The sequence below is a fragment of the Cupressus sempervirens genome, chromosome 11 (genome assembly GCF_028749045.1).
Source record: "Cupressus sempervirens isolate cs-2001-9-10 chromosome 11, ASM2874904v1, whole genome shotgun sequence".
In the NCBI taxonomy this organism is placed as follows: domain Eukaryota; kingdom Viridiplantae; phylum Streptophyta; class Pinopsida; order Cupressales; family Cupressaceae; genus Cupressus; species Cupressus sempervirens.
In genome coordinates this window covers 402,026,879-402,039,006 of record NC_143128.1, presented here as the reverse complement: position 1 = coordinate 402,039,006, position 12,128 = coordinate 402,026,879, and the positions used below count along the sequence as shown (strand labels likewise).

At 37.7% G+C, this 12,128-nt stretch overlaps 1 protein-coding gene across 5 annotated transcripts in view; it reads right to left on the bottom strand.

Annotated features, from left to right (window-relative positions):
• LOC149529872 (glycerol-3-phosphate acyltransferase 9-like) overlaps nt 1–12,128 on the bottom strand; it is a 245,933-nt gene that overhangs the window by 170,727 nt on the left and 63,078 nt on the right. For all 5 annotated transcript variants that reach the window (XM_089808658.1, XM_089808657.1, XM_089808660.1 and 2 more), the window contains exon 5: nt 5,417–5,516. In XM_089808658.1, coding sequence (XP_089664784.1) covers nt 5,417–5,516 — 100 coding nt within the window. The remainder of the gene's footprint in view (nt 1–5,416; nt 5,517–12,128) is intronic.

Below are 12,128 nucleotides of genomic sequence, written 5' to 3'. Positions count from 1 at the left end.
TCATCATCATCCTCCTCACACACATAATCCTCGTCATCAACCTGGGATCCATCACTCCTAGCCTCTAGGTCCTCCACTCTGTCTCCTTGTGCTCTAGCCTCCTCAACTGCCATCACTACTGCCTCAGCCTCTCGATCCACCTGATCTACCCACTCCACATCTTCATCACTGAAGACAAGATCATCCACCTCTGTATTCCACTCTGCATAAGGATCAACATTCTCTAATACAATCAATTTTTGTATCGGTGGCAAGGATTTGTCTATGGCGAAGGTGAAGGTTGTAGTGAACAAAGACAAGATCATTTAATTTTTGCACAGCCAACCTATTGCGCTTCTTTGAGTGTATGTGCTCAAAAAGACTCCAATTACGTTCACATCCTGATGCACTAGATGGCTGGCTCAAGATGCGAATCGCAATCCTCTGTAAATTTGGCACTTTTGTGCCAAACATCTCCCACCATGCATCTGAAACAAGAAATTTTTGAATCATATCAATCACTTTGAATTTATCAAATTAAGATGGTAATAGAATTACTATTAGAAATTAGGATATAGAATCAAAGATTTTTAGTGTTTACCAGGCATCAATGCTGTCCTATTTTTCTTGCACAACTCTCGTGCAAATAAGTCCCTTTGAGCTTTCTTAAATAGCTCAATCTCACGGACTATATCTATGCTAACTGATGAATCAGGTGACATTCTCTCTACAACATCGTAGAGGCCACTCCACACCTCATCATCAGCCTTGAAATGTGGGCTGAATTGGTATGCTGGATTAAAGAAGTAAGCCAATGCATGTATAGGCTTGTGAAGTAGATTGTGCCATTGTCTATCAATGACATCCCATATAGGCCCATACCTATCTCGATTCCCTGCAAAAAAATAACGAATGGCCTCCTTCACCCTATCCATGCCCTCATAAATGTAGCCCATTGAGGGCTTCTCTCCATCAGCAGTTCGTAAGAGAACAATAAGCGGCTTTACAAACTACAATCATTATTAAAGTTGGAAAAGAAATAATCAGCTTTAAATTTATTTATTTTTAAATGAACAATAATTTATAACATAATTTCATAAACAAAATAAAGTTGAAATGAGGGCAAAAGGAAAATTATCGTCACAATATCAGCAATCGGTGTCCAAAAAGAAGGCTCGTCAAAAATATGATCAGCTGCAGCAATCCCTGCATTGGTCTTTGCATATGATGATGCAAGCCACTCCTCACTGACAAACATGCATCTCAAACCTCCCTTTGAATCAAGCAAGGATTTCAATGTGAGGAAGTTGGTTGCAAATCTAGTGACCCCTAGACGAGACAACTCCCTTTGCTCATTGTGTTTCCTCATGAGGTTGAGGACCCATGTATGATTATTTATGAATTTGCATACACTCCTTCCTCGCTCTATAATTGTTTTGATCCAAGGGAGTTTACCAAGATCATCTACCATAAGGTCAATGCAGTGAGTAGCACAAGGGGTCCAAAATAGGTGAGGGTGTCTCTCCATAAGAAGCTTTCCTGCAGCAACATAATTTGTTGCATTATCAATAACTATTTGCACCACATTCTCCTCACCCACATCCTTTATCACTTCATCCATTATCCCACAAAGATATTCAACATTCTTTGTTATTCCTGAGGCATCAATGGATTTCAAAAAAACCATGGCACCTGAAGAAAAAGAAACAAATTAGTATAATGATTAATGATGAATCATAATTTATAAATTCAAAATTTATAAACTTAATCACTTAAGTACAAGTTCTACTTCTAAATTTTTATTGTCTAAGACTCTAAGTACAATTACAATTTCCCTAATGAAAAAACAAGAAAGTTGAGGAGTGTTCTACTCCTATCAATCCAACCATCAGTCATGATGGTGCAATCTTTTTTCTTCCACACCTCACGCTGCTCCGTGATTTCAACTTGTACATCAGCCACCCTTTGGTTCAAAATAGGGCCTCCTAGCTCTTTAGCACTAGGGGCTTTGAACCCCGGACCACAAACAGCAACAGCATCGATTCCAATTTGCCAATAAGGGGACCTAAAACAAATAGAATAAAATTTAAAGTTAAACAAATTAGTATATTATAAATAAATTTGAAAACAAAATACAAATTAAAATAAACAAAATAAACATATTATTGAAAGCTGAAAGTTGAAAGCTGAAACTTGTAACTTTGAAAGCAAGAGAAGACTTAAATTTAAATTTACATAAATAATTATCTTGCTGCATTCAATGAAATGTTGTTGTAGATGAAGAAGTCCCCAGGTGCCAATTTTGCATAATCATGTTTATCCTTGTTCCAACCCATGCCCTCAAGCGATGGCTGTGAACCTGGAGCCGTGCGTAGAGCAAACATAGAATCAAGTGTCGATTTTTGTTTACGCCCAATGCTCACACTCGTAGAAGCAATGGTATCTGTAGGTGGAGTATGGGATAATGGAGAGCAAAAACTAGAAGACCCCTATTGGGCTCCGGCTAGTTGTGCCATTTCTTCATGTTGCTTCTTTTTTTATTCTTTTTGCTCCATTTTTTCCTCTAGAAGAGTTTGCATGTCTCCCATAACATCTTGGAGTACATCTTTGAATTTTTTAGCATCACGTCTAGGTATATGTGTTAGGTGATACTTCAATCTATTTATTCTTCCCCCATTATATACCACACCACAATGCCAACATGTAACAACTCCCTTCTTGTGCCCCAGGATGGCATGTTTCCAAGCCCTGTCCCTTGCTATTGCATTTGGGTCTACATTAGGGTTAAATGGAGGCCTATTTCCACTTCCCTCACCTTGTTGTTGAGACATTATATCAAATTTCAATAAGTTACTATTCACTGCCAGCCTGCTACAATATGAATATAAACAAAATGAGAATTAAAAAAATAGTAGACTAGTAGTACAGAGTAGAGACCAAACAAATTTAAACAAAATGAGAAGTAAAAATACTAAAAAAATACAAACGTGAAAGTTTAAAACATAGTATAAAACAACACAAAGAAATGCAACAACAACTTGTAGCTTACCTCTTCAAATTTGCACAAACAATGGAAATGCAAGTTTGTAGAAACCTCCTCCAAATGCTCCCTTAAGCTCCTCTCAATGCTTTAATGCAAGCTAGAAAGATGCACAAACCATTAGCAATCAATACGAGAGAGCAAACCGGTTTGTTGATTTCTCTCTCAAAACACCAATATTCTTCTCTAACTCTTTCCTCTCTCTTGTGAGCACAAGCAAATGGTGGAATGACCTTTTTAGGTCAATAACATGTTATACAAACCAAAAAAGTCCTATTAAACAAAGCATTTTTATGTTTTTTTGGTCTTTTCCATCTCACCCGCCGGCGAGAGTGCTGGCATCGGGACTCTCCAAGTCTAGCGAGTCCATGGACTTGCCGAGTCTGACTGGACTCTACTAGGACTCGGCAGAGTCCGTGTCCAGAGGCAGTCTGCCTCGGAAAGGTGGACTCTGTGTTGGACTCGCAGAGTCTGAGGCTGACTCGGCGAGTCCTGTTACTCTATGTTAATGTCTTAAGTCAGTTTATGTGTGAGCCAAAGGAGATTCACCTAGTTGCAGTAAAACACATTATGAGATACAAGGCACTCTTAATTTTGGGCTCAAATATGAGAAAGTGGACTTAGATTTACATGGATTCACTGACTCAGAATGGGGTGGAAGTGTTAAAGACTAAAAAAGTACTTCAGAATGTTTCAATTTAGGATCAGCAATGATATCTTGGATATGCAAAAAACAGTCTTCAGTAGCACAAAGCTCCACAGAAGCTGAATACATTGCAACAACGATGGCCTCTCGAGAAGCAGTTTGGCTGAGAAAGTTACTTGTGGGATTATTTGGGCAAGCCATGAATCCTACGATTATTCATTGTGATAATCAAAGTTACATCAAGCTTTCGGTGAATCATGTTTTTCATGATAGGTCCAAGCATATTGAAATTTCTTACCATTATGGAAGAGATATGGTAGACAGGAATATTGTAAAATTAGAATACATTTGCATTGCAAATCAGACAGCAGACATTCTCACCAAACCTCTCTCTAGAGTGAAGATAGATCACTTCAGGAAAAGACTTGGCATTGTTGAATTGTAATTCATTTGTATTCTTTAAATTATTAATAAAATAATTCTATTTTCAGGCTATTGACTGTTATGAGCTCCACCATCTGTATTCATTATTTAACAGGTGACGATCTCTAAGGTAATGAATACTTGTATAAAAGGCATTATGAGAGATGACGATCCCTCAAATAATGTATTGAATAGTATAGAACTACCGTTAGATCTAGGTGAGTTCAAGATCATTTGTGACATGAGCATTCCATGTCTATGAATCACAACTTGGATAAAGGAAGAATTTATTCTTCAAACTTTATCTTGTGTTCTGATAGATCTTAACTCAAGATTAAGTTGTGATATAGGATTGCCAGTTCCTATGAATCACAACCTAGATAAATGAAGAACTTAATCGTTCTTCCGATTTTATCCTATGTATTGCATTACATGCAATACTGACATCACTAGTATAAGTGATAAGTCATATCACAAGATGGTTATATGACTCAGTATCATATGTTACATGATACCATTTTCTCAAAAGATTCAGATAGATATAGAGTATCAATCTATGCTTATTCATCGTAATTGATGATGCTAGATATGTTATCTCGCAATATGATTATCAAGTTAAGAGGGAGTGTTAAATATTAACCATGATATTCATACTAGTCTAAGAAGTGCAGACTGCACCTTAATCTTCTCCCATTATATCATACGAAAGCATATATATACACTAGACTTGGCGATAGGATGGGTGGCAATCCTTGGCCGAAAATATATCTTGTACTAACTATAACAAATTGTTATGTTAGTTAAAACATGTTATTATTTCCTTAAGTCGCCGATTTCTACAAGTGGTGTTTGGGCTGACCTAGAGAGGGTCATGTCCCTTTAAGGGACATGCCCTTTGGTCTTGATATAAGGGGTGGGTGTTATTGTAGTTTGAAGACATACAATATACATAAGTCTTCTTCTTCAAGCAATACTACCTATTCGACTTTATTGCAGAGATAAAACAAATTCAGATCAGAACTAAAGGTGATAACTCCTCCTACTTTCAGAACATTAAGAAGATCATCTTCAGCAATAAAGGATATTATAGAAGTCTTGAGTTTTTTAGAACAGAATTTGCAGAAACTTTACACATCCAAATTGGTAACTTAGTTTATTTCCATAAAAATGAATCTCCTTCATAAATTCATTCTAAAAGTTAATATGATAACTTTGGCACATTTATAAGAAAGGGTTCAATTTGATATTTTCTTACCATTTTCCCTTAGATTTATGTGAAATCAGCTTCATAGAGGAATATGAATAATTCAACAAATTGTTCAACTAACCTCCAACTGTCGCCGAGCTTTATCCTGACTTTTCAAAATATAATGAATAGGAATAAATAATGAAAGGAATATCACCCATCCTGCTGCCAAAAGCACAACCCTGCACAATTAACACCTATTAAAAGTAATACCAAGAAACAACTGATTCTAAATTCAATTCCTCTAATCAATAATTGCATGAAAAATATATAATTCTATGTAGAAATCAAATAGAAACACTTCTTAATATAGAATGACAATAGAAAGAAACTAGAATATAAAAATATCTGGAAATATTTGAAAATGAAGCTTCACTCCTTTTTCATCAGATTTGAGGTTGAGCCCTATGGATCCATCCCCTCCCAAACAATTATGACAGAAATAGGCCGTGTTTACTAGTTTGCATGCATAAGCTAGTGAACCCTAGCTCCTTACATTACATTTTGGTGAACACGCCATGTCTTATGCTCACTTCTGAATTTCATGTTTAGATCTGATTTATATGCATTTAACTAATTGAAATTCAATTTTACAATCATATTTCATTTGTGCAATGGTTAATTGATCAATCTACTGAAAATTCGCATTGTATAGTCATTTCTTTTATATTTAAGCTTTGCATGAGTGTTATGACACATCTAATATCACTCTGAGAAGAAGTTATAGACTTATGGCAGCCCAAAGTTTAAATAGCAAGGGTGTAGAGCCCCACTCAACCAGCTTATTCCATGCAAACTTAGATAAATCCTCTTAGCCTACAAATGACACGCCTAACATTGTGGAGAACCATTCTTCCCATAGCTCTCATGATGAGGATGATGTAATGTCTCCTTTTTGATACATTAAAAATTAATTAAATAATTTAAATTTTAGTTGTTGAAATATAATGACAATTTAATCTAATTTTTTAATAGAGCAATGAAAGTGAAATTTTATATCAATCAAAATTATAAAAGAAAAACCAATTCATTTCAAATTTAAAAAGGCCAAGAAATGAAATGTCAAAAGACAGGCTGCTAGAAGGCCAAGAATTATTTTGGAGAATGCTATTAAAGAACAAGGAGAGGATTTTTCAGGGGATGTTCCGATATTATGAAATTTGTTAAGAATTGTCTCTGCTGTGCATTGAGGAATTGTTGAGGAAGGAAACCTTGGTGATTAAAAGAGCTGGATGAAAACTTGGTTCTTCCGTCGATTGGACTTGCAATAGAGTCCACACCAGTGTGGAACTTGTGAAGTCAACATCAGAAGACAAAACTGTAAAATTCAATATTTGTTTCAGAAAAGAAAAATGAGGATTTTATTATATTATTATATTACTATACTGTACAATTTAATGATTGATGTATAAACTCTGTGTTTGATTCGTTGAGTAATCATTTAGTCGTAAATATAAAGGTTTGTTCAAAATTTGGTTGGAGCAAATGTTTGGGTGTTTATATTAGATCCTAAATGATCAATGTTCCTGAGCATTTGGCATTGTGCATCTCATTCATTATTTTGCTTCTATTGGGAATGAAGTGTTTGAGAATTATTGTCCCTCCATTATTGGAGATAATATTACATATTTCCAGCCACAGATATGGAATGAAATAAATTGCTAGTGTGGTCGACTTGTAAAGGAGACTTATTTACTTCTATAGCTGCCAAGCATGTATATAGCCAAAGTTGGAGTGAATATGTTAATAAATCTGTGGTTGCGAAGATTGAATACATATTTTCTGGCAACTCTAGAGTTTCTAATGTCTTTGCTATAAGACACCTGACATGTGTGAGTTTACACAAGTGATTCAGGAATAAAAGGAATGATCAAAAGTTTTGTATAGTGGGAAATATTTGGGAGTAAACATTAATACTCCTAATATTAGAGCTGTGAGAAGCTTCAGGGGGCGACCAATTCATTGGCCTATTACCTCCTATTGTCATGAAAGATTATTTGCCAGGACAAATGCAAAATCGGGTTGGGTGATATATTGGCATGGAAACTAGTTTACTCTTTCATGATTGGTTTACTGCAGAAGAAGAATCTGGTTGCAGTTGCAAGCACTAGTGATAAGTAGGAATACATTGAATATCTGCTCCTTGATTGGCATTGTGGAATCTAGCCAGAGGTTGGATTTATTTCTGTTGACATTGGTAGACTCATTGTAGTGCTACGTGAAATTGTGGCGGAGCTTCATATTGTTTAAATACTCTATGCAAAGTCTCTTCTTCATCTATAGAGCACAAGCACCTCCTGTTATGTTGTGGCTCATAACTCTACTGTTGGTTTCAACTTGACCACTACTTGAAGGTTACATCTATGTTAGCATTACCAATACACAGAAAGGAGCTCATATTGAAGGTCAAGAAAACATTCTATTTGTAATCTATTATATTCTATTATCATTTCAAATATCATAGTTGTTAATAGGTCAGCAATATGTGTAATGTCCCCTTCTCCACGCTAGCCTTAATGGTACCTAGTTGGTCTATCTTTTCATCTGGATAGGCTAACGGCATATGATTTAGGATGCCAACCAATCACAAGAGTTTGGGTTTCAATTGAGGAGATTTAAATGGGAAATCCTAAGGTTTTAGTCACTTTATTTTATCGGATTGAAATATAAAGTACTTTATTATTTAAAGTCACTTTAGGACAAAATGACTTGAAGTGACTAAAAGACGAAATAGTCTTTTATCCCACATTGTTAAGATGTTGTATCTCCCCACACTTCGAGGTTATTTAAGAAAGCTTTTTGCCTTGGGATTAACACCACGAATGAATATATGATAATTCTACAAAATCCTAATGGTTGCTTAAGTGTGACTGGATTCTTCCTAAGGACAAAAACCCTTAAGGAAAGTAGTGATACTAGACGCAAACCTAGTATTCACGTGCAAGTTCTAAGTAACAATTGAGTGGATACATTGTTTTTAAACTACTGGAACACACTAGCAAGTACCAAGCTTTGGTATTGAATTCCGTAGAGGGATTGAGCATATTCTAGATACGTATTTTGGATATTTATCCAAACTGGGCATTAGCGACAATCAAATGTTGGTTAGCATCTGCATATCGGAATAAGGGTCAATGGCAGCATAACTTCATTCCAAGTGGACAAGGCAGGAATACTCATAGGAGTAAACCACAGTGGTAATGTGATTTCCAGACAATTTGAGATAGGCAGTGGCTCACGGGCTTGCACTTGTAGCAGGTCGAGTTCATCATTCACGAGTCACAAGTAGTTACCATGACTGTAGTGGCATAGAATCTGGGAGATTTGAAGGAGATATAGTACAACGGGTTTGGGACATAATACGCAGAGATAGATGGCAATCTGGCCGAGTATTGGAGGTGACGTCAGGTTGTATCTCCACTGCAGGTTCCAACCACCATACCGGCATACGTTAGTAATCACGGGTCTATCATTATCTATTCCCTCCATATTTGCTTAGTTCTACACATAGTAATTTCGTATACGAGACTATGATTCTATCATATATTTTAGTAAAACTTTATTGAACACATTGGCATTATTTAATGTGTTCAAGTTGTTGGTTCTGTGTTTATTTGAGTTCTGGGTAAAATTGATTGGCATATTCTCTTCTCAGTATTAGTTCAAAGATACAGTAATTTGTGAATGCAATTATATTTTTTATTAGAGACGAGTTCACATAGCAACTGTGTGACGAAATTCTTGTAGCCAACGTTCAATATTTCTGAGCCAATCCAATAGAGATCATTACAATGGTATCAGAGCTATAGGTCTTGCCATCTTATGGGATAAGCCAAAAATAAAATGACAGCAGCATATGAGGAAGAAACATTATAATTTCAGTCACCTCAAATCGTAACAAGCAGAGTCTTCAGAACAGATTGACATTGAGGATAGTTACTCAGTGGATGAGGAGTTGATTTTTGGAACAGGTGAACAAGTTGAACAGGCTAAACAGGTTGATCAAATTGAATAGGCAGAACAAGAAAACAACATTCAAATGGCACGTAATGACGCTGGACCGAATCGAGAGGTAAGGGAAACATTGTTGGGTATTAGAGATGGGCAGAATAACATAGTTGGTTCTCTTCAACAACTTGCAGCTAATATACAGCAATTAGCCCCTGTTAATAGGAGAGCTCTAAGCCATCACAATGGTGGTAATAGTGTAGCAAAATCACCACGAGTTGATAGGGCTTCCACACGAAACACTGTCAAGCCTTTAATGCCAGTGTTTAATGTAGAAGAAGAAATAGCACCACTAGTGGCACCAAACATACTGCCAAACAATGTTATGCCAATGTATGATGAATGGGATTTGTTTCCTAATCCTATTAAACAAAATATGTCCTTTGTCCAATATCTAAATCAAAAAAGGGAGTCAAATAAACAGCAACAGGATAGGAGACCTAGAGCACCAAACAGAGAGTTAAGCATGCTATGAACAAACTATCTCTCCCTACTTTTGATGGCAGCAATAAGACATCTGCAAGAGCTTGGATTCACAAGCTGGACATGTACCTAACACTTAAACCTATGTCAGAGACAGAAGCCATCAGATTTGCTACAATGCACTTAGAGGGAGCAGCATATGATTGGCGACACCACAGGTTGGTTACCTAGGATCATGGTCTCATTACATCCTATGAGACTTTCAGCTCTAAGCTGATTACTTGCTTTGACAAGAAGGATATAGAGGTCTACTACAGGGATTCGACACAATTATGACAAGGTGGATCTCTAGATGATCTCATTGACGAGTTTCAGCGGATCTCGGTGATGATTCCGAACATGACAGAACAACATAAGGTAATGTTGTTCACCGAGGGTTTACAAGATAGATATAGAGGTTCGGTTAAGGTACTTAAACCAAACACTCTAGATGATGCTATTAAGATCGCACACAATCTAGAGTCACCCTCTTCGATATTACAGCCCCCAAAGAAAGCATATAAGGGATCCACTTCATTCCAAAAGAACAAAAACCAGCTTAAGGCTACATCTCCCAAGATGGACTTTGAGACATGGAATGAACTAAGGAGGAAGAAGCTATGCTTCACTTGCAGAGAGCCATGGACACCGGATCATAGATGCATTGGCAAAGGCAAGATACATTATGTAGAGGTGCTTTCAGAGGAGGAGGATGAGCAGCAGAAGGGCAGCGATGTTGATAGCAGTGATGAGGAGGAGAATGAGGATCGTCCACCTAGAGGGAGGAAGAAGGTAGGTACCTAAGGACAGCCTCCTATCATAACATCACTTTCTAGTGATCCCACAGGACACCCCTTTCGTTTGAAAGGAATTGATAGATGACAGCGTATTATGTCTCTTGGATATAGGTGTCTTGCATAACTTCATAAGCTTACGATGGGTTACCAAGAGGAGGTTACAGATTGATGACATACCTGAGTTTGAGGTTAGGGTGGCAGGAGGCGAGAGATTGAGATGCATATGGAAGGTGTCAGGACTTCCAATCCATTTTGACGATTTCCTTCTTGAGGCAGATTTTTTTGTGGTGGATTTAGATGGACTAGATGCCATGTTGGGGAGATAGTGGTTATAGACCATAGGCAGATATACGGTTGATCACAAGAAGATGCAGTTGGAGTTCTTACAGGATGGCTGACAGGTGATCCTCAAGGCTATGCCAAAAGGGGAATCCAAGTTGATTTCAGCCCACGGGCTAGAGGCCATTATGAGGCATGATGACATGGAGTGGGCAGCACACTGTTTCATTTCCTCTAAGGCTACCTTTGACTCAAGACAGCAGCTTCATATTGACACTCAGCTATTTTTCAGGACATACCTCCAAGTATTCCCCCAGACAAAGGGTTTGAGCATATCATTGAGTTCGAGGAGGGTGCCAAACCCGTCATCACGACACCTTATCATCATCCCAGGCATTATAAGGAGGAGATAGAAAAGACGATTAAGGAACTTCTCAATATAGGACACATCAAACCTAGCTCCAGTCCCTTTGCTTCTTCAATTGTGTTGGTGAAGAAGAAGGATGGACTCTATGCATGTGTATTGATTACCGTGCTCTCAACAAGAGGACCATCAAGAACAAGTACCCAATCCCTCGCATAGATGAGCTACTAGATGAGTTACATGTGGCGATTTACTTCTCAAAGGTAGATCTCAGATTTGGATACCATCAGAGATGGGTTCGCGAGGAGGATGTGGATAAGATAACCTTCCGATGTCACTATGGTCACTACGAGTTCTTGGTGATGCCGTTTGGACTCACTAATGCACCAGCTACATTTCAGTCCTGAATGAACCACATATTTAGGAAGCAGTTGCGGAAGAGTGTATTAGTATTTTTTGATGACATATTGATTTTCAGCAGAACATGGGAGGAGCACTTACAGCATCTACATGAGGTACTCAGTATCATGGAGGAGCACTCGTTGTTTGCAAAAGAGTCCAAATGTGAGTTCGGATTGATTGAGATCCTCTACCTTGGTCACGTGATTGGTGCAAATGGGGTGAAGGTACATCAAGAAAAGATTCATGCAATCCTAGATTGGCCATCACTAAGGAATGTATCAGACTTGAGAGGTTTCATGGATCTTTGCTCATACTACATGAGGTTCGCTAGAGGTTTCTCCCAGATAGCGGCACCCCTCACCGACCTCACACAGAAAGGATCTTTCAGATGGATAGCTAAGGCAAAGGAGGCCTTTGATAGGCTCAAACAGGTGATGAGCACATGCCCAGTCTTGGCACTAACGGATTTCTCTCGACTGTTT